Source organism: Typopeltis vanoorti, chromosome 6 (assembly GCF_054136105.1).
Source record: "Typopeltis vanoorti isolate ZY-2024b chromosome 6, IOZ_Tvanoo_1.0, whole genome shotgun sequence".
NCBI lineage: Eukaryota > Metazoa > Arthropoda > Arachnida > Uropygi > Thelyphonidae > Typopeltis > Typopeltis vanoorti.
Window position 1 is genome coordinate 126,096,805 of NC_143554.1, and position 24,495 is coordinate 126,121,299.

Here is a 24,495-nt window from a genome sequence, read left to right on the forward strand (position 1 = left end):
TAATTTTGTTTAGTGTTGTACCGAGATCGAAATTCTAGGGTGAGGTGCTAGTTAATTAGCATTACAATGATGCCATTGTTCCTTCATGACAATAATGCTATTGTTCATACACAAGGTTATACTTTAAATCTGTCACCCAAGCAAGCATACTTATTGAGTTCGACAGAAGGTATTGTGTTCTACAAATGTATTCTTCTTTTGTTTTATTATATTTTTTCGCTATCAAATAAGAGTTCATGACTCTTATTTGATAGAAGTTTCAACATTTAAACCACAAAGTTTGATATTTCAGACTTTACACTGTTTAAATTAATGTTTACTGTTTAAAGAACTGCTTATCTGTTTGTTCTTTCTCCCCTTTCCTCTTCTAGGCCGTTCTGTGTCCTTGCATGACGTCCCAAAGATCAAAACGAATTTCTAGTTATCTCAAGAGCGATACAAGTAAAGAATACCTCTCGGAAGCCCAAAGAAAAGTGAATTATAAGGAAAATACAAATTCCATATATTGTTCACGTTGCATTCAACACCTACAAACACAGAAATGTGTAGATAACAAACACATGGATAATAACTACAACGACATCAGACCAGTCACATGCAGTCGAAGAAGGACAAAATATAAGGCTCCAGATATTCCGTCCGCATAACTAAAGACAGTTTGCAAATCAAGGAAGCTCTCTTTTCTCTACAAGATGATCTTTCGTTAGCATTCATCGAATAAAACCACTCCAAGTTCTTCATAGTATTTCTTAAGTTGGATGACTTAAGAAATATAGAGATAAAAGATGTGCAGAATGTTTAATTCATATTCTTGTAAACGTAGAAGCGTCAAGAGAAAAAATATTGCATCTAGGAGTTCACATTCTCGCAAAAGTGAACGAATATCATAAATATGGACGGTTTTTGATATTGAATATAGTCTGAAATAATTCGTTTATAAAGATACTTCAAGAATGCAATTTTTAATTGTTTTTAATACTTTTTCTGTAAATATTTACAATCAGAGTTTCTTAAAGGATCTTATCTGTAACGTTTGTCATTAAAAAGTTAAGATAATCCTCTGTGGGATCAGTTTCATGTAAAAATTGAACTTAAATGGTAAAAATGAATAAATAAATACGAGTCCTTAACATGTTAACTGAGTTCAAGATTCAGATCTATTACTGATAAAAAGGAAAAGGCAAACCAATTACAAAAACTCTAACTCTAATACAAAGAGAAAATACCATTGTTTTAGTATAAAAGAATCTGTCACTTGTAGCTAGAATCAAAATAAAATACCCATTTTTTAAGGCAATCTTTATTGTAGCAGTCAGGAGAAACAGTATATTGTACATACAAGAAAAAAATTACAGTTATGGACGGAAAAGTATTCGTATATTTCAGTTTGAATTTTTTTTCCTAATGATACGAATACCATTTCAAAATGCTATTGCTAGAAATTGATACTGGTAAATAATAATGTACACATATGAAACTTATTTACAACATATCAATTAAAAAAAAAGTTGTAATTCATTTGTAAGTTTGACTCATGTTGTATCTCAACATTTGATGCACTTTTAACGAAGCACCAACAGAAATCAAGCACGCGGTTTAATGAAATATGAATGTTTATTGATAGAATCGGCTATTAAATCAGAATTACTCTATTATTCTCTAATTAGAAATCCTATAATAACTATCACATATATGCAAGTAGAGTTATTCATGATCTGATATAATTATCATACATTTTAATAATTCCATCTTTTGTTTGTATAGAATGACATTTGCAAATTTCTATGAGCAGGTTAAGTTGACTGTGTGCCATTTTCCACAAGCCTACACTTCTGGAAATGGTCCTCCTCCCCTATAGCTCTAGACCTTCCGAAGAAGATTAAAAGGTCGATTTTTAGTCGTCTTTTTAGGGGAACTTTTTCGAGACTCTTTTTTTTGTCCGGTTTCCGAGTTAGTCAAACTTGACACAAAAAAAAGTAGTGGTTTGATTTCTGAAACTTGAGTTTTTTTATATATATTTTTTTTAACTCCGCAGCTAGCTAAAAATCGAACGTAGTGACATTATTTCAGACAATATACACCTGCTAGATTTAGGAATAGGAGATGGCAGTGCATGTCTGCTGTAATCACTCGCCTGAAAATCTTGAATCGTGGATAGCGATGATAGTGATGGTGATGGTGAGTCGTTGATAGTGATGGCTAAAGTATGGCGTCCAATCTTTAAAAGCTTCTAGAGGTGAATGAAGGAGAATATTTACATATTAGGTTATGTTTACTTAACTAGCAATGAAGCAGGGATGCTGCCATATATAGGCATCCACCCACCATCACCAGGTTACTCAAAAATTCAGTAATTATAAAAAAAAATTAATTTTGTCTTGATTTGAATGAAGAAGAATTTTTACTAAATAAATTCTCTAACGGCTTTTTATTCCAAATGGAAGTAAGAAACATTGTCAGTACCAACTTCTTTTTTTTTTTTAAATTTAATTATCTTTCGAAAAAAAGTCTGCAGCTCGGTACATTTTTCCAGCATGCTAAGGGAAATGATGATCGCAATCTAAATGGTATTAAAAAAAAAAAAAAACTACCGCCTTTTATTCCCCAAAGGGAGTAGGCGAGCCATTTAGACTTCAGACTGGAGAAAAAAAACCATACTTTCCCATGCTGGAGATACATAAACTCGGGAATAGGTTGAAGAAAGGCTTAAAAAAGTTCCTCTAGTTGGCGAGTAGAATCGAACTTAAAACTGTCCTTCTTCTGACTATCTAGCGCAATGGATGCATAATTTCCGAAAGACTACACGGGTTTATAAGTGGTATTTATTATGTAAAAAATAAATAAAAACACAAACATATATAAAATTAAATTAATAAAAATACAGTAAAATCTTTATCCATTCACGGTATTAATGTACTATAGGCTTAAAACCTTTTGTAGGTGAAAATCATAAAAAAATGAACGATTTTGTTAGTTGAAGGGTTAAAAACTCTACTTGCCTAAATCAAAGATCTGCTAACTATGGAATCGGGCGAAAAAAAAAGCTTAAAAATATTTATTTTTTTAGTGATCAGAACTACACTTGTTAGCTGGATGCAACCATAACGTCATAAAAGTAACCACAACGATACCCAAGTACCTTATATGTATAAACGAATATAATAGTTTGTAATAGTTACAATTATGTTCAATAAACAATTATTCATGTTTTCAAACGAACGTATTATCATAGGTTATTATTATTTACAAAGAATTTTATTTTCGATAACAATGCCAAATATAATGTTATGAGATATTAGGACCGCATTTTCAAATACAAAGGTAGCTTAAAAGTTATTAAAGAACTATATTGCATCGATTTTTTTAAAAACAATGATCAATGCTTGTCTTGTTAAGCCTAACCTTATGAATTCTAAATTTAGAGCATTCGCTAATCATTGTAGTGATTGGCTCTTTAGGTTATATATATAGTTGGTGAGCTAATTAATAAAATTCAAGGCGATTAATATTAATTTGTTTATGTTCAGTGGTGTTCTACCATACCATAGAACCCGGCTATGCATGGATACAGTGAAGGATGGATCTTATCTCGCAATGAATTGGAACGAGAGAAAAAAAAAAACTGTTGCTGCTTTACTCTACCATCAGCATATCGGTTTGATAAATTATAGACGTTAATTACCAACTTCAACTTATCAATGAAATTAGTATAACTTAGACTAGGAATGACGTCATCAATCGAAAAAAAAAAGTCAAAAAGGTTAACCGTGTGATAATGAAATCAATAAATGTTTAATCACAATCTGATTAGACCTAATATAAACAAATTACTTTTAAAGTAATCGAAGCTATATAAACAACGCATTTAAATAGGAATCAATATTCTCTTCGAAATGCCCAATTATTTAAAAATTACGGTATTTCTAATCCTACCAGAAAATATTGTGAATATAAGAGATTCATAAATATAACCATGTATTGCGTAAATGGATTTCTTTAATTACACATTTTATCTTGGAATTTGCGTTTAATTTGTTAGGGTTATATTGAGAAACTACATTTTCTGGTAAATTAGTTGTTTTGTTGAGCGTATGGATAGCATCCCCGACCTATAAATCGTGGTTCGAATCCCATTGACATGGATCTTTGCAAATATCTGATTTTCTGACTATCTGACTTGTAGCCAACCAACCAATCAATCGATGAACAGAGCTTATGTAGCATACATTATTATTATTATTATTCGTGACACCTCTAAGGAGTCCGAAGACTCATCGCGGGAGGACACCTACTGTGCAACTCTCCATCTCCACTACCAATCACCTATATCAACACCATCTACTGCCCACAACCATCAGCTTGTATTTTTTGTCTGTAAATTGCGTGTGTTCTGAAGGGCCAATTTGTCTGTATGCGGGATGAAAAAACCCGAGTTTCCGGGAGAAAAAACTCTACTCCGTATGAGATCGGCTAACTCGCCTTCAATTGAAGAAGTCCATATAAAGATTCCTCCCGTCACGACGAGAATCGAACTTAGGCCTTTTCTAATCGAAGGGCACAACGTACCGTCATTTTTCCAATTACGCTACGAAGGCGCCGTATCATAACACAACTGTTGATTGATATGAATGATGCAAACTATTAATTTACAATTGTTTTATTTGTATAATAGGTGCTATGTATTATTCACTGTTGTATGTATAATTAGTATCGAAACAAATAATTTCAATTGTCTTTTAATTACTTTTATCCACCCAATATTTTAAACCTACAGTACATTAGTATCGTTGGTAGACTAAGGCGTGTTTTTTTATTTATTTATTTTTATTATTATTATTATTTGATGGCATAATATCTCCATTTTGTGTACCTTGTACAAAAAAAAGGACGTTATTGAAAAATGCAGGGGAGATTAGAACTCCTGCAACTCCACTGATTTTCCAAGATAACGTAGCCGATAAGTGTAACATTGATCGAAAAGAATTATGAATAGCTTCTTACCATGGCAACAAAACTCGACAGTGTTTTCCATATGACGTCTTCTGTTGTTATTTTGATTACCGAATATTTCTAAGAACACCGTACGGAGTGACGAATTTATGTCGAGCATATATGAGATGTATCAAAAGTTTCGTATGATCACAGTGGCTTGGAGGCAGAGAGGACAAATACTGCTTTCCTTTATCAACATAGAATAAATACAATAGAATATGTGTATATCAGGTTTACATTTTATACAAGGCACTTAGTAAAAATACAACGCGAAGCATTCATCTCTTTCCATAAGGCTAGCGGCGCCACCTAGTGCTGGACGGAGAAGATTATTGTCAGTTCTTGGGAAAAAAAAGAACCCCCCCCCTAAAAACTTCTCCTTGGTCCCAAAAGGGAATTTCAAAAATAGTTTGTTAAATTTATCGAAATAGTTTTTGATTGTAAGGGACGGCTAACGAACGGTAGGTATCCTCATCTTTTTCTTTTTGGGTCCTGATGGCTTCTTTTTACTACTGTGGTAGGGATCATCGTCGGATGGGTTTTTAGTTAATTTACAATCGATGAGGAAGGAAGCTAAAAGCGGTAATCTCCATTTGCCTTTTTCTTTTGGTTTTGGCATGCCAAAAATCATTAGCTTGTAAAGACCAATTTTTGGAGGGGTTATGGTAAAGGTAATTCTGGTATCGTGATCATCTCTCTGGACTGTCCCTTTGCTGTCCAACTCTTGGCCTTCGGCATTGAACACTTGTTGTGTGATAAGCATTGGTTCACATACCTCTAACATGAGCTTGCGTTTTCCTCCCCAAGTCACAATGACGGGTCCTGCTTGACTGAGAAGTTTTAATCTGTAGTCGTAGAAACTTTGAGTTGGTCCCCAAGGTATTTCGTTAGGAGGATACGACTGGGCGTATCTTCGAGCGCGAACACACTCCAGTAGAAATATGGCTACATTCCTAAGAGTTGAGTCTTCATACATTTGCCACTCTGGACGGGCGTATATCTTTAAATAATATTTTCCTTCGTTGAGAGGAGATACAGCGAACGAACCTAGCAGACGATCTTCTTTGAGCTGACAGAATACATAATTATTGAGCAAGGCACTCTCCAGGTCATCTGCTGAAAAAAGTTTGAATTTGTATCTCATCGGTTTGTGAGAGGAAATCTTGATTTCTGTCTGCACCCGAAAAACGACTGGATTTTGAGGACGAGATCGAATTCGAAGGCTATATTCGAAGAAGAAAGGTGTAACTTTCGGAAGGGTGTTGAATTCCTCTAGTGAAATTGGCTTATCCAGAAGCTGCCACCTGGCGGATAAAGTATAAAATATTAAAATCCGGAAAAATAAATGAATGAATTTATTCATTTATGTTTTATTTATTAATTTATTATTAATATTTTTTATATTTTAACGATTTTATAAATAAATCAATAATTTTTATTATTAATTCATTTATTTACTTATAAATAATAAGTAAATGAAATTAATCATTTTTTTCCTTTCTCTAATATTTAGTTTCCATTAACTTAAGTATTTGTTCATGACATTATTCTACTTTCCATCCTTTATTTACAACATTCGTTTTGACACTCAAATACAAATCATACGATATTATAAACAGTAGTTCATTGTGGTCATCTCAATAGTTCAGAAAAGTTCAACATTTGGAAACTCATATTGTTATGAATAAAAACCTTCATTTTATAATTTAAAACAGAAGAATGTTAAGATTTTTGATTAAAATAAATACCATGTATATTGAAATTTTTATTACTGTAAATTTCCAACGGTAATGAAGTTTCTCTAGTTATTTCTAGTTTCTCTAGTTGAAATGCCATAGTAGTTTAACAGCTAGTCTTGAGTGGTAGAGAATAAGTGTCGTTAGGATCCAGATCTAACGTTTATGTAGTATCAAACGTTAGAATGTGGAAAATAATCTATAAATAAAATGTCCTTCATAATGGTATATCAAAGCCAATCAACACAGGTACTTCATTAATGGCTCCTTAATATTTGTCTACAGATTCCACGAATTCGTTAACGTTTTCTATTAAGGCATTTAAGGTAATAAGCGATCACTACTTTAAATGTAGGTTTGAGTCCAATGACCTAGCTCTTTCATTAAAATAATGTTTCCTTTAATTTTACAGCGACCCTTCGTATTTTTAAAACTATATCAGCGATTGCGAATAGGAAAAAAACATGGTTTATTAACAGTAATATATTCGTTTGCGGTAATTATCAAACCCTATTGGATTAATTGAGGACACAGTCATAAGGGGACCGACCTACCTGGAATAATTACTCTCCATCTCGCTATAAGGAAAATGAGTCCATATTAATATTTCAGGGTCAGTGAGAAAAAAGTGTTCGTTTAGTTTCTTCTGGAATTTCCCTGTGTGATCTGTATAACCTGAAAAGAAATGTCGATTGCAAAATAAGTAAACACATTTGGGATTTCGTTTTTAATTGACAGCACACAACGCGATGAAAAACAAGGCCAGTGCTAATGGCAGAATAAGTGAAGAAATGTAGTATTTATCAAATTCGAAAGACGCCGATTTGGAAAAAAACAATTCTAAAAATCTTTAGAAAGAGAGAATTTACAAAAGCTTAAATTCAAAAGGAGTGCAGATTTAAAAATAACAATAATACGCAAAAAAATTATCGATAGCTATGATTGAAAGTAATATGTATATTCTATGAAGAATACTGTCCTGAGCAGCTCACCTGTACCCCATGTGGTATCAATTAACCTCCATGCTCCAAATATAAAAACAGCATTCCACGCATGAGTAATATCCTCTCCAGGGTGAAACTTGTGACCGGGCCTGTAGTCGTAACCTTTGGCAAATCCATGAACCCTTTTAACTCGTATGTTGATTAATCTATGTATTAAAGAAATCAAAACTTAGGTCAAGGATGAAATTATATATTGATCTATTTTTATTATATATTTAAACATATATTTATGTATTTAAATAAAATAAATATATTTATTTTACTGATGGAATGGTTCTTATTTAATCCCAAATAATTATATTAATAAGCGTAAAAATAATAATAATAAAAGAAGTATGATATAGTGTTAGGCCCTTAAATAATAAATTTAGAATTATATTTACATCTATTTTTAACACTCGCTTCATTAATTTTTCTTTCTCATTACATTATTAGTGATGTTAATAATTTAAATTAATAATTTAAATTATTAACACATTAAATCTTATACATTAAATCTGTTTTTATTTTTAAATGCATTTAATATTTCGATTTTTGAAGAGACTGAGTATCATCACTAGCGGTATTCGTAGCATAAACCTCATTTTCATATAAATTCAGAATGAAAATAATAATAATAATAATAATAATAATAATAATAATAATAATAATAACATTGGGTTCATACTATACTACTGCTGCTGCTGCTAGCAATAACACCACTATAAAATGCACTTTTAATGGAACACATTAATAGTAATTAAAGTTGCAATTTCGAGTACATTACAAGTAAGAAAGAAAGAAGATGATGCATATCGAAATTTTACCTGCACATTTCTCCAAACAGCTTACAGTAATCTTTGCAAACACCTTCTCTTCTTTGAAGTACTTCCTCGGCAGTCATTTTAACGTCCATGTATTTCCAGTCATAACTAGAGAAGTAAAAAATCACAGACAAATTTTTATTTTATTTTATTTTATTTTTTAGATATCATCAATTTTTATTATTTCTATAAAAGCATACGCTAATTTTTAAATAGTAATATGCACGTAAACTTCGTAACGAGCTGAAAAGTTCTATTTAATCGTTAAGGAATGAGAGTAAGAAATATCATGGGTTTTATATCGCGACCGCTAGATGGCAGTGCACTCGGTCAGTGTTGTTATTGAAAAAGAAAATAACTAAATAACGTTCGCCATTAGCTTCCGGTTTTCAATTTTTTCTGTCCATCAAACGTGCATTTACTAGTTTCTAACTTAATAATCGAAATTATATTAATCGGAGTGCAGCACTGGTATGGCAACTAGTTTCGGATTACGTCATAAATTTAATCGTATGCGATACTGTGAAAAATATAAAATATAAATTTGTTATATATATATATATAAATAAAATATAAAATATATTAATAAAATGTTATATATTAATTAATCGCCTATTATTTAATGATAATGAAATATCACAGTAATCATATGTTTCGTTCAGTAAATATGAATTAAGCGCTGTTTTTTTTCAACACAACAGCGACTCCTATCGCAGAGGTTAAAAGAGAACGAGAGGTAGTGAATTTTACTGCAATTTAAAGTAGTGATTGTAATTGCTCGGATACATAAAAAATACAATAAGGTAAGGATATTTGTATAGGACATTCTTTATTTTGATATCTCATTTATCTCAGAATAGATATAAGCTTTTATTTTGATTTATGCTTAGTCGCTAGGAATGAAATTTAGTGGATATAAAACCAAACGATTGCAAATGACAGCTTCGTAAAGAAAACATTTATGTTTTGTTTGTAGATAACGTATTTTCATCTGAATGCACCAGGCCATCATACAATGTAATTTGTCTTCAGTTTAATTTGGCTTCGAAAAAAATCCTAAGGAGTTTTTTTCGATATGTGGCCAGTAGAAGAAATAATGATTATGGTAGGATGGGATTGATTGGTGAAAACGGAGGAATGGTAACCGCTGAGGAGGATATAGTTGAGATATTGAATGAGCAATTTATAAAGGTATTTCATTCTTATGAATGTGACATCATGCAGAACTTGAAAGCAGTGGGAAAGAAGAAGGAGGAGGAACTGAACTGTTAGGTAGTGAACATGAGGTATATGAGGAATTGAATAGATGTAACTAAGGCTGTGGGACTTGATGCTATTTCACCACGTGTTTGAGGGAACGTTTCAGAGTTAACAAAAGCATTTGCATATCCTTTCAACATGAGTCTCTCACTGGATCAAGTTCCAAAAGAGTGGATAGAGGCTAAAATTGTTCCAATTCATAAGGGAGGTGATAAGAGTAGGGCTTTGAATTATAGGCCAGTTGATCAGCGAGTTGTCTATGGAGGAGCGATATTCCAGAAGAGGAAAGTTACTAGTGGTGTACCCCAAGAATCTGTTCTGGGTCCATTGCTGTTTAATTTGTATGTAAATGATATTTGAGAGGTCTGAAGTGATATGCAGTTATTTACAGATGAGATAAAGTTGGGGAAAGCTATCAGGAGCAGAGCGGATACTGTAGCTTTGCAAGATGACTTTCATACACTGGCTGAATGGGTAAATGAGTGGAGATATCAATTCAGTGTTGCAAAGTGTAAGATTTTTTAAAATTGTGAAGCGGAGATGAGATGTAGAGTACAAAATCGGTGGAAATATTTTGGAAGTGGCAGAGGAGATGAGAGATCTGGGAGTGATTGTAGACAAGGACCATTTCGTCGGGGACATGTTACTAAAATTGTGAAGAGCAGATAATGGAAATGATGCAGAGGGCACTGACTTGTAGAAGTAAGGATGTTTTAGTTCCTTTGTATAAGACTTTGATCAGGCCACATATGAATTACTGTGCACAGATTTGGTCACCTGGTTTTCACAAAGATGAAGATGTATTGAAAAAAGTGCAGAGACGTTTGACTAAGGCGGTTTCTGGTCCCTGGAATGTTGTTGCAAGAGGCATCAGTGAGTATGAAGACAGATTGACAAAATGCAATTTGCAGAAATTGGTGGATAGAAAGAGGAGAGGGGATATGATCGAGACATATAAGCTATTAAGAGGTTATTACCAGATTAATGTCGCGGAGATTTTTCACAAAATGGGTGAAGATAGGAAGAGAACAAGAGGTCATCCCTGGAAACTGTATAAGGAGGGTGTGAGCAGGGAGGAGCAGGTTTTTTGCATGGAGAGTGGTGAGTGATTGGAATGCATTTCCGAGAGTGTGGTGAGCGCAGAGACAATGAATATGTTTAAGGCGCGGTATGATAAACTGTGTGTATAACAGTGGACCTCCCACGATGAGTCTTTGACTCCATGGAGGTTTATAATAATAATAAAGAGCAGTAATCGCCATTATCGCCAACTGCCCAAACAGTGATTCCGGAAGATTTATTATTATTACTAATTTTTTTCACTTTCATTTTTATTAAAAAAAAAAGTCTCCAAAATGTTTTATATTTTTTGCAAAAATTAAATTACGCACAATGATAATAAAAATATAATAAAAGAAAAATACATGATAAATAAATACAAAAAAAACATCAAGATAAAATCAAAATTCTTTAAAAAAAACAATTTGTTAACCCTCAGATAAACTGTGACAAGAAAACTAAAGGCGAACTTTGAAAAGTTTTTATATTTGTCTTTTATTAATGCATCAAACTTGATTTTCTTCAGTGTCCAGAACCTGTAATATTAATGCCGTTGTCGAAACGTGTTAACTTAGCACAGTACGGAAAGGGAATCGAAGTAAAATGTATTATATTCATATTATATCACATAAAAATTCTCATTATGGCATTAAATGTAACAGATTTTTATTTTATTTTATTTTTTTTTTAAATGTGAATCCCAATCATGGAAGGTCGTCGTAAATATATATCGTATTAGTGCCGTTAGGCTGACTAAGGGTTAGATCATCCAGAAAGCGTGGTCTAGAAAAAATATTAAAATCTTATATAATTATATCATGATAAAATATTAATTTGCCAGTGCAACAATAATAATGTAAGAATGACTATCATGTGAAGATTTTAATCAATTATATTAATCAAATATGATTATTGCTCACGTGATGTTGTTTGCAATCCACCGAAAAAGGGCGCGAACTTTAAAAAGGTCGTTCTTGGCATTTGCAACAAGATAATTCACCAAGTTCCTGAGAGATGACGTTGCAGATTCTGGAGTCTGAGGGAAAATAATAGTAAATACATGAAACACTTAAATCTTATACAACATAACTTTTGTGTCACTTACAAGAATATTTTTTTCAAAAAAAATTATTTTAAAGCGTTTTATTGGTATCTTCAAAGAACAGAGGTTTAAATATCTATTGCATTATAATTTTTAAATTGAAAATTAGAATGCAGTGGTATCCATATGGGATGCTAGTCTTCATGATTCTTTAATAGTAGCTTATATGAACACCATTACGATCCCCATCAAATGGGGATTGTAATGGTGTTCATATGCCATTATCACAGGCATAGCGAAAATAGTGACATTTTCGCTATGCCTGTGATTCTTGCAGCTTCCCGTGCCCTGCTTACACCGCTTGTTGATTGTTTCGCTAGGGCATTCATTTGCGATACCACAACGCTGGTACGGATTTTGGATAACGCTGGTCTGTATGTTCGAAGGCGATCTGACAAATTTCCAATTTTCTCGAAACGTCGTTTTAGTAACTAGTCTGGCAGGAGCGATGGGATTTCGACCTTTCTTCATTCTTTTCTGCTTTCGAAGCTTTCGTAAAATTTCCGCTACCGATTCCCCACTTACGTAAGACAACTTCACTAACAATATTTTATGTACCAAAGTAAGCATCACAGCAACAAATTTTCCTTTCACAACAACAATTCTGTTCACCCCCAAATGACGGGGAATTTGTTACGCATTCATTACGAGCTGTCAGCAGTACACCCTGCGTTTTATAGAACTCTCATTTGGACGTATTTGTAAATGATGCATGTGGTACACCACCCTCTATCGGTGAAAATTTGAAGTACATTTTTCTCCCCGCCAAAAAAAAAAAAAAAAAAAAAAAAAAAACACCTCCTTGCGATTCACTTTCGTGCAAGCCGCACTCAAATATACCAATTTTTCTTAATTTTGTGAATTATTGAAATATCTAGGAACTTATGGGACACCCTGTATGCAACATAACACTATTTTTCGCGTTTGGTCACTGAGATATCTTTGTACAGTCATAAACCACTTAACTCTCAGTATTAACGTGTTAATATTCTTAGCACTTTTCCTTTTTCAAAAGAGTAGAAAGAGCTCTTTTAAAACGCTCGATTTTTCTGAGTTTCGGTGTGAATAATTAAGATTTCTTCTGGAAGAAAAGATCCCTCTTCACTACATCAAAAATTGGTAAGTTCGGAAACTAGCTGACAAAAAAAACATTAAAAAATTCTTGTAATTAATTCTAAATTGTAATCAGAATCGAATATTTGGCCATCCGATTGATATGGTCCAGTTTTCGACAAAACATGACAAAGATGAACATTTCATCTACAGCTGAATTACCGTTTGAATCCGTTATAGCGAGACAAACTCATAACATTTATTTCCGTATCCAGCTAGTCACTAGAAGGCCATCAAGTGGCTGGCAAGTGATAATCGCGATTCTCATTGGAAAAACCCAGTTATATTGTTTTTAAAAATTCTGTTTTCAGTATTATGTAGTTATGTCAAAAATGTATTCCGTGTCTGGTAGTGATAATTTACAGTTGCTATCAGTACTGATTTAGAAATTGGCCTTCGAAGTGGCAATCAATGGAAATCTGCGAACAAGGTCGATGGTAATTTATGCAAAGTAGTCAATCGTTTGAATATTTCAACGAGCTTATTTCGGAAATACAGTAGGCAGTAAATGTTACGATTATGAAATTCTCGTTTTTTTTCTCTCTCTCTTTCAGTCTGCTCAATAGTAGCGTTTGCAATTCTGTTATTAGTTACTTTTCCTGCGTTGCTTATTTCTGCTATCTTCTTATCGCTGTCCATTTTTTATATGATTTTATATAACAAAGATGGGTGGCTTCGTTCTTTTAGTTTTTATATTTTATTATCGGTATATATTATTTTTTTCCGACCATTTTCCTTAAAATGTTTTTATCTGGCATGCCGCATTATCTGCAATGGTTTCCCATTATTATTATTATTACCCAAGACCCCATGGAGTCAGTTTGTCTTGTTTCTATTAAATGTCACACACAGTTTGTTTGCATATTTTTTTTTTTTTTTTTTCATTTCATTTCTTACTTGGCTATAATAATTCTATGATTAATCACCTGTATATATATGTGGCTTAAATGTTCTAAATGCTAGCCGCTTTCATAGTTAGATATTGACATGTGGTGCCATCTCGTGGTGAAGCTTCTTGTAACTAAAAACGGCACTTCAAGAAGTAAAAGAAATAGTAGCATTATGGAGTTGTATTAAGCTGACCATACGTACCGTTTTTTTTTTTTTTTTTTTTTTTTTTTTTTCATATTTCCCGGCCTGTCCCGTCGTTTTAATAAAAATGTCAGTTTGGTCCCGTTTTTAATAAAAACTTAATATTGGTCAATCATAAATTATTATTCATAACCTATAATCGTATATCAATATCATGGAAACCAGTGATTTGTATAACCAAGGAGTCGCATTGTTCGATACTAAATATCGATATCTGTAGTGATTTATTCAGAGAAAATAAGAAATACCTATCGACAACCCTTGCTCGTCTCAGACGTGGCCTTTGCTCTGCTGTAGAGTTAGTTTTTGTTTTGCCTGTATGCTAACGGGTGGCTTTGTTATTCAATGCCGGTGGTTTAAATTTCATATTTTTTAAAGTTTTAAGTATTATTTTTTAAAGCTTTAAGTGCAATTGTAATTTAAGTCCTTGCAATGTGAAAGAGACGAACTGCGGTTTTAATGATGATCTCCAGAAAGAATTCACATTTATTAAACTGGACAAGCTGTGTAGCAATGGAACAAAAGTGGTATGCCAACATTATTGTCCATTTTTCCGTTACTCATGGAGGCAGAAGCGGCATCAACCAACATCTACGTAGCCAGAAACATAAGGATGCTGAAAATACTCTGGTTTCAGTTAAAAACATCAGCTCGTTTATGGTGATAGTGTAAACGATAAAATTGCAGCATGTGAAGCTTTTGTTACTTTTCATACTGTGCGTTAGGGACGAAGTTTCCCCGCAAATGACTACTTGTCGAAATTGATAAATAAAATTTATGTACTAAAATTTCTTCTGCGCGTGGCAAATCAGAAGCAGTAATTATTATTATTATTATTATTATTATTATTATTATTATTATTATTATTCGTGACACCTCCAAGGAGTCCGAAGACTCATCGCGGGAGGACACCAGAACTGTCTCAATCACTACACCGAACCTGTACTACGAATCATCTCCATCAACGCCATCTACCGCCCACCTCCACCACTACCACAACTAGTATTTTTTGTCTGTAAATTGCGTGTGTTCTGAAAGGCCGATTTGTCTATATGCGGGATGAATAACCTGAGTTTCCGGGAGAAAAAGCCCTGCTAATTAGCAACATTTTATCACCAAACATATTGGGCAAAGTAATAGAGGATTTGAATAAAACAAAAAGCATTACAGTCAGTTTAGATGCATCAAACAAAAAGACATCAAGCTTTTTCCAATCGCTATGCAGTACTTTTTTTTTGCCAAATTCTAGTGTTCAAGACAAAATTATACAGTGTATTTCCTTACCTAAAATACAGTCCCCCTATACGTCTACTTAAATTTTTGTATGAGTTCTGTACTGAAGAATAATGGTAATCTCAATATTTTTATGTAAGAATTTTTTTTTTTTTTCCCTTGTCGTCTTACTTTTTCATGAATACAGAATATTACTTAACTCCCGTCCCGTTTTTGCCATCCCAATGTCCAAGGAATTTTTTTTTTTTTTTTTTTTTTTTTTTTGTCTCAAGGAAATATGGTGAGTCTAGTTGGATGGAAGAGTGTAAGCTTTTAAATGTCATATTTTTGCATAGATAAAAGTATCTAGAAAAAATGTCGTTTTGGTACATTTGGTACATAACAGTACCCGATTTGCGTTTCTAAGGAAAGAAAAGCTGAAACTATGAAATGGATGCCATTTTTACTAGGAGCATTAAGTGGTTACGGAAAGAATATAAATAAAACAAATTCGGTAAAACAAACAAAAAAAAAAGTGAAAATACTGTACCGAAAATGGTACAGTATTTTTACTTTGTCTCCATTATGTAAAATACCAGGCTATTGCAATGATCACATTAATATGTCGGAAATATTAAGTTCGCTTAACTCAGTTATTAAAAGCATTTTTAGCTCAAACAATTGGGACAGAGTTGCATTTTTTGTTGCCAAATTTTCTCTTTATTTTGCAAAAATTGCAAAAATTATGAGGTACATTTTTCAGAATTTGCGTTTATAAAGAGTTAATCGCTCAAACGTAATTTTGTTAATCAAAATATTGACCTTCAGTTTCGTCCCACACGAATTGTAGTATGCTGGGAATGTAAATAGGGTGGAAGAATTTGAGAAGTAGTTTTCAAGTGTGCAGTATATGAGAATGTTGGTTGAGGGACAATGATGGACTTAATGGTGCGAAATGAAATGAATCGGCAGTGATAAAGTTGAAAGTAATGCTGATACATCTGCTTTGATAATACAGAATTGTATATGTCAGGGTTAATGATTCCACTTTTGATCATCTTTAATAAATCTCTGAGATTAGAAATAGTATATTCTGATTAGAAATTTAAATGGATTATTCCAAGTGATAAGGGAAGTCCATAAAGTGGAGAATTAGAGACCAGTGTTACAGACAAAGCAATAGACAAAAAAAATTAATTCGGAATTGTATTTGCTGAGTATGGCACACATCATGGTTTCGTTAAGCGCATTTCGATTATGACAAATCCGCTTTTTATGAAGTCACGAGGAAAATAGACTAAAAGTAATAGACTAAAAATTACATAATAGCTATTATGTAATTCATTTGGATTTCAGCAAATATTTTGACACGTTCCACATAAGAATCTACAGAATAAAATGCGCCACACAAATACTGATGCCCACTTGATGAGATGAGTAGGAAATTGATTGAAAAACAACAGGCAGTTAGCAGCAGATTATCGAGGGTTTCGTCTTAGAGTCCTTGTTGTTCAGTATACTCAGAAACAATTTACTTTTATGCATATGTTGAATTAAGAATAATATTATATATTAAGAGTCAAATTAAGACTAGATCAAGAATAAAATATACTATTATTATTATTTTTAAAAGACCTCAAGGGTCAGGGACTCATCGAGGGAGGCCATACTATTTGCTCCAGCTGTCATACCTGTTCTTGAATTCATTCACGCTGCGTGCACACACAACATCCCATGGCAATCCATTCCAATCATGCACCACCCTATGAGAGAAAAATCTAGCTCTTACCCCAGTCTTGACAACATTCATTCTCAAATTCCATGGATACTCTTGCATCTCCCTTCCCCACCCTTCATAAAATGAAAATTCCATCAACTTAAATTCTGCATGACCCTTTCAGAAGTTTGTACGTCTCAATCATGTAATATATCTTTCTCCTGTTTTCTAGTGTCTGCAGTCTGCAAATGCTCAATCTGTCTTCATAATCAGTATTTCACAATTCTGATATTATTTTTCACACTCTCCTTTGCATTCCCTCCACTGTATCAGAATCATCACGGAAACCAGGAGACTAGACCTGCGCATAATAGTCCACGGGAGGTCTTATCATGGCCTTGTAAAGTGGCAAAATGGCATCCTTATCTTTACATGCTAACGATCGTTTCAGCATTGCCATTATTTTCTGAACTGTATTTGCAATCTTTTCTATATGGCCCTTCAACTTCAACTTTTCGTCTCATAAGATCAGTTTCTTCTAGCATAATCCCACCAATATAATACGCCATTGGATATCTAATCACTCCAAAGTGCATGATTTTATATATACTAACTTTGAACTGATAGCTGTTTTCCTATGCCCATAATTCCAACCTGTTCAAATCATTCTGGAAGTACTCCATATCAGCATTATTTCTGAATCCCCTATCTAACTACTCGTATGCATCATCAGAATAGTTGTATATCCTGTCAAATCCTTCCAAATATCATTAATGTACAGATTGAATAACAATAGACCGAGGACTGATCGTTGTGACACTCCACTGGTTATCTTAAATCCGGCAGACTCACATACCCCGTATACCTTTTTGATATCTGTCAGTGAGCCATGCTCTTATCCATGCTAATATTCTATACCGCAAACCCATTTTCTCCAATTTATGCAACAGTCTACCATGTTGTATTCTGTCAAAAGCCTTAGCAAAATCCCAAAGTATCATGGTGTATCCATTCCCCTTGTCTAGTTCAATGGTAATTGCTATAGAATGTGAGCAAGTTGCTAAAACATGACCTTCCCTTAGTAAACCCATGTTGCTCATTGCAAAGTAGAGATTCACCATCAACCCGTTTCTGAATGCGAGTCCTAACCAATTTTTCTAAAATCTTCGCTACCACTCCTGAGATAGTGATTGGTCGATAGTTAGATACATCGGTCTTTACACCACCGTTGTGCAATGGAATTACCATACATTCCTTCCATTCCTACGGAATCTTCCCTGTTCTGAGACTCATATTAAACAGTCTGGTCAAAGGAATAGCCAGTTCAGCTGAACACTCTTTTAGTACCCGTGCTGATATTCCATCAGTCCGTATTGCTGAATTCTTATTCACATTGTGCAACAACTCTAATACCTCCTTCTTACACACCCGAGTTTCTTCATCCGGTGAAGAGGTAGCAGTGAGCTCAACGTCACGTACACCAGGACTCAGGGCCGACGCTACCATTTAGGCAAACTAGGCAACCGCCTAGGGCGCAAGCCATGAAGGGGCGCAAAACTTCAAGCTATGCTTTATTCATACTTTACTAAAATATCAAAATTAAATAGTGATATCGATTCTTTTTCCTTATCCCTCACACATCACACTGTTTTACTATTTAACTCGTGGTTCGTTTTTGTTCCTTACCTAAATGATTTGAATTTACCGCTATTTAAAATTCAGTTAAGTTAAATATTTTAAAACGTTAATATTTTAAAACATTAAATTTCGATATTTTATAACTTTTTTTGTAAATGAATTATAACAGAGAATTTTCAAATTAATTAAAAAAGAAAATAAGAAAAAACCTTATTAATTTAACCTGAAAGGCAATTTTATTTTGTTTAATGTCAATTTGAAACATTTCAATTTACAAAATAAGGGGCGCGCTTGTAAACTTTGCCTAGGGCGCAAAATAACCTGGCACCGACAGTACACTAGGTTGATAGCTTTTAACAAAATGGACACTTATTAGTTGAACAATCTCTTGTGCCTTAGAAACTCGCATTCCATATTCATTCAGTAGAGTTATTCTTTCGTATTAATTCTTTCTTTCACTTGCAGCATATCGATAGAATTCCTTTGTTTTGGCTATAGCATGCAGAGCTAGTTTCTTTTCATACTCAATTTTCGTACAACACTTGTGACTGTTCTGGCTTGCTGCTTATAATTTTCATAACTGATATCATAACCGATATTCCTTCCTCATTATCATTTGCTCACAAATCTCTTGCCTAATTAGACTGCATATTCATTTCACTCTCACCCTATTTATTCTTCGACAGGGACACATTCTGATATTGCTTCGTTTAAGTAATTCTAAACACTTCCTATGCACTGTTAATATTCTTCCATTCCAACAACTGATGCCATGGCGCAGAACTCAGCATACTCTTCAGTTGGTCATAATTTTCTGCTTTGTAGTTCAACATATAACGTTTTCTGCATGGAACATTCATAAACGCAACCACTTTCCAAGCGAGTACTACATGTCACCAACCTGAGGCAGAAAAGTTACGTCTTTAACTAAAATCCCCTCTGACCCTAAAATCAGATCTAACACTCTTTGAACTCGAGTTCCTTCTGTCACATGCTGCTTGAGGAAGTTTTCTCGCAATAGCTACATAATCAGTTTCATTATTCTCATGCGATTTCACTACTGTCCAATCATTTTTCGGATAATTAAAGTCCTCCATTATGATTACTCGTTTCTCATCCATCATCTTTATTCGGTAATGCTCTTCTGTGCTAGCAACCAGGTCTGTAACAACACACACTCCCACTATGTATTTGATCTAGTTAGACTCCCCCCCCCCCCTCAGACCACACGGCTTCAATCTTACTGCTGCGTTAAAGATTGTTATTGAGGTCATAGGTCTCAACTCTTGGGTTCAAGTCATCTAATATCATTAGCAGCACACCCCTTCCTTTCCTATCCTGTCTATCATGTCTATATTAAGAGTAAAAATTTCACTCTTTGCTGATGATATGAAATCCCGAAAAATAGTCAACTGTTTTACACGGAATGATTTCCAAAGATCGGAAGGGAAAGCATAGAAAGGCGAATTAAAATTTAATGTGGATAAATGCAAGAATATGTCTGATTGGCTGAACTTATAACACGTCAGCTCTCTAATTACCAATCTGTAGGCTCGAATCCTACCATGGGCATGGTTTATTGTGAATGTCTTTAAGTAACAAATGCTTTCGTTGCCCATTGTGAAGCCACCACCCTGCATATTGAGGTCTGATGACTTGAAAAAAGTTACATGCTTGGTTTCTAGAGAGGATTTTCCAGATATGCTAACTGTTAACCCGGTCACCGTGCTAATATCAATGCATCATAGGCCTTTAGTGGGTGAGATAAAAAAACAGTTTTATGCGGTTTGGTAAGAAGCTATTAGGTGAATATAAGCTGAATGTTTTTTTTTTTAAATAAAAAAGTTAATGGATACAAGGATTTGGGTAATTTGATTGATAAGGAATTTAAATTCATGAACAATACTGGTACCGTTATTCAAATCTCTGGTCTAGCCAATATCGGATTATGATTCACAATTTTGCTCACCAGTGTTTTTAATGGATGTCAAGGAAATCACGATTATTGAGGGAAGATTCACTAAATATAGAGGAATTGTATCATATTGAATAGGAACAGTAAGAAGATTTAATTAAAATTTATAAGTTAGTTCCGTGCATATATAAAGTAGACAGTAGAGTTTGCTGCACTTGGCTGAACTCTACTAGAGACTCTATCACGGGACATGATAAAAAGATAGTGACTTGAAAAAGAGTTAGAAGAAATTCATTTTTTATTTCATGTGGAAAATAGGTGGAATGATCTTCAGTAACGGGTTATCGAAGTGGAAAATTCACGCCCTTAAAAAAGAATTAGTATAGTTGTTATTCGCTGGAGGACAGACTAATTAAAATTATGTATAATGATTATCTGTCCTCCCAGAATAACTACTAAGTAAGTCGGCTTATACTTGGGGTGGTGAATTTTGTATTACAGTATCGATACAGTCACACATCAGATATTATTCAGCATGCGGTTCACTTTCTGGTGATTTCCAGGTGCTCCGATTTTCCTCTCATAAACATAAACCCATCTCGACCACCTTTGGTAGTATTAAAAGTTTAGATATTGATATGAATTTGGATAATTCCTAGAGGTAATAGTATTTCTACTGGAGATAGATTTAAGTCTTCTGGTGAAAGGTTGATAATAACAATAATGCATTTTTTTTCGTTTATTCTGAGCCACTCACAAAAGTCTTATACCTAGAGTACCACTGTGGACTAAGGGTTAGATAATTTGGAAATACCAGATTATACAGTAAAATCCGGATACCCCGATATACCGGATAATCGTACTGTAGAGACCAAACCGATTTTTTTTTCTTTTCAAGTTATTTCAGGTTTTCAATAAGCTTACATCTGGAGACAATGATAATCATCAACGCGGAGTAGAACAAATGGGAATAGATATGATACTAGTAACGTGTATAAGAGGGTGGCTGCTGCTGAGCAAATAGCGAAAAGTTGGACAGAATCGAGGCGAAAACAAGTGACCAGTGGTGTGCCGCAAGGTTTGGTGCTAGGACCACTACTATTGAATTTTCACATAAATGATATAGGAAACAATCTAAAGGAAATATTCAGTTTGCAGATGATGTAAAATTAGGTAGAGTAATAGTTAATCAAGGCGATGTGAAGAGCTTGCAGGACGATTTAAATAGGTTATCAGTATGGGCAAAAGTTAATGGGTATGAGTCTAATGTGGAGAAATGTAAAGTTTTGCATTTTGGGACCAATAGATTACAAGTTGTGTACCTCATTGATGGAACTGTACTCGAGGAAATAGATGAAGCTAAAGATTTAGGAGGGGGGGGGGGAATAGACAGACAGTTAAAGTTTAGAGGTCATATTGCTAGGGTTGCTAAGGTAACCCATAAGATTACTTGGCTTTCAAGAACACATTAACAAGTAGAGATAAGGAAGTTGTTATTCCTCTTTATAAGGCCATGATATGTCCACATCTGGATTACTGTGCTCAAGTCTGGTCCCCTGGATTTCTTGGGGATGAGGAAGTAGTGGAGAGGATTTAGAGGCGAATGACCAAGATGGTGAGTGGCCTGTGAAATGTGCCCTACGAGGATAGATTGAGGGTGTGGATTGCAAAAGTTGGTTGATAGGATAAAAGATGGGATATGATAGAAACATTTAAGTTGCTTAAAGAGTTTTTATAGGATACATGCAGGGGAAATGTTTCAGCACCTGGATAGAGGGAGCAGAACAAGAGGTCATCCATAGAAGTTGAATAAAGTTGTTGTTAGTAGGGGGTGTGAGGACTAGATGTTTTGCTTGGAGAGTTGTGAATGAGTGGAATGAGTTACCACAGGCAGTTGTGTGTGCTTTCCTCTGTTAACGGGTTCAAGGAGAGGAATGATAGACAATGTGTGATCGTTTGGATCTCCCACGATGAGTCTTCGGACTTCATGCAGGTGCTCGTACAACAAAAACAATAACAATAATAGACCACCCGAAGACATTCATCGTCCTCGATAGTCGCCTACATTCATTTCCACACTATATAACTGATCCTAAAAGTCTAATGAAAATGGCCATTGGCAAGACAAAACAGAAACCAAAAACTTCGATTTAAACTGAAGAAGAGCAAATGGTTTAAAATGGATAAAAAAAAGTCTACAGCAATTTTTGCTTTCAGTGTTGACATAGAAAACTTCTCTTAAAAAACAAATGGGCTCTGTGCATTGAATGCATTTTGGAAGTCTTTTCGTCGTAGTGTTTTGATGGGTCACATGCCAAGTTATATTTCCAATTTTAATTCACGACATGGTCATCTACTTCTCAATGTGATACGTAAAAAATCTGATAATGATGCAAAAGTAGTTCTTGTTTCGCATAACCATAAATGGAGTGCTCGGTGCACGAAGTTCATTTGCACTCGAAATGACACGAGGACTGAAGAGAAGGGAATGGTAGGAAAGGGCCACATTGCGTTAGAAAGGATGTGAGGAAAACGTAATGCACAAATATTACGATAATAAATTTCTTTTCATTACTATATTTGTGTGTTTCACTTGTTCGCATTCGCTTCAAATAAAGCGAATCCGTATTACAAATATAGGAATCACGAGACGTGTACAGGCATTTTGTGCTTGAGCTAACTTTCCTCTTTCTTCACCTTTCTTTTGTTTTTAATTTTACATTTTCCAAACTCAAAACTATTCAAAGGGATTTCTTCTTCATGATCAACATGTTAAGAATAGTAGTAGGAAATGAATCCATTTTGAAATAAGATCAGGTAAATTTTTCATTACATATATTCCAAGTGTATTCATTTTGTATATTTAGCTCGATGACTACAGTGATTATTATTATTATTATTATTATTATTATTATTATTATTATTATTATTATTATTATTATTATTATTATTACATGACCAGACTCATATGGGGTCCGTGTAAAAATATACACATTGTCAGCAAAAATAATCAAACTCCTTTTATTCCCTTGTAGGGATAGGCGAGGCCATTTTAGCCTTATCTAGCTTTTAGAGACTGATTAGACAGTTCAAGGATTAGGAAGTAAGACAGGACATATGTGTTACAAAGTGGATGGCAGCCAGGAGACAGATCTGGAGCTGGAAGGAAATGTCATCAGGAAGGTCAGTGACTTTAGATACTTAGGTTCAACAATGAAAGAGGATGGTGAGGCTGAGAAGGAAGTGAGATGCAGGATACAAGTAGGAACTGGAGAGAGAGAGATGGTTTTAGTTCTAGGTGATAAGAGGGTGCCGATCAATCTTAAAGGCAAAATCTACAGGACAGTAGTGAGACCAGCTATGACGTATGCTGTGGAAGCTGTGGCCCTGAGGAAAAATAACATCAGCAGGATGGAGGTAGCGGAGATGAGAATGCTTAGGTGAATGTGCTGTGTGACCAGAAAGGATCGTCTGAGGAATGACTATGTAAGGGGAACGGTGAAAGTTGCGAACTTAGGAGCAAAGATACAGGAGACAAGGTTGAGATGGTTTGGTCATGTGATGAGGAGGGAGGAAGAGTATGTGGGAAGAAAGGTCATGCAGATGGATGTGCAGGGGAGGAGGAAGCGCGGACAGCCAAAGAAGAGATGGAAGGAGATGGTGGAGGAGGACTTGAGGATGAAGAACTTGGATGTGGCTACATCCCAAGACAGGAGGTTGTGGAGGAGACCCTACTTAGTGGGTAAAGCTGCAGAAGAAGAAGATTAGGCAGTTCAATCTTTACTGGTAGCCAATCAGAGATAGCTGGCCCAAGACTGTTACTAATTTTAAGCGATATTCAGTGAAGAGACG

The 24,495-nt window shown here is 34.3% G+C and overlaps 2 protein-coding genes across 3 annotated transcripts in view; one reads left to right on the forward strand and one right to left on the reverse strand.

Annotated features, from left to right (window-relative positions):
• Positions 1-1,297, forward strand: part of LOC150105917 (uncharacterized) — a 35,449-nt gene extending 34,152 nt beyond the window's left edge. For both annotated transcript variants that reach the window (XM_090394405.1, XM_090394404.1), the window contains exon 4: positions 372-1,297. In XM_090394405.1, coding sequence (XP_090250531.1) covers positions 372-647 — 276 coding nt within the window. In that variant the 3' untranslated portion in view covers positions 648-1,297. The remainder of the gene's footprint in view (positions 1-371) is intronic.
• A 3,650-nt stretch (positions 1,298-4,947) lies between these two features.
• LOC150105918 (kyphoscoliosis peptidase-like) overlaps positions 4,948-24,495 on the reverse strand; it is a 70,606-nt gene continuing 51,058 nt past the window's right edge. Inside the window, exons 3-7 of the mRNA XM_090393681.1 lie at positions 11,775-11,890; positions 8,539-8,643; positions 7,721-7,878; positions 7,283-7,403; positions 4,948-6,296 (exon numbers count right to left, since the gene is read on the reverse strand). Coding sequence (XP_090249807.1) covers positions 5,444-6,296; positions 7,283-7,403; positions 7,721-7,878; positions 8,539-8,643; positions 11,775-11,890 — 1,353 coding nt within the window. The 3' untranslated portion in view covers positions 4,948-5,443. The remainder of the gene's footprint in view (positions 6,297-7,282; positions 7,404-7,720; positions 7,879-8,538; positions 8,644-11,774; positions 11,891-24,495) is intronic.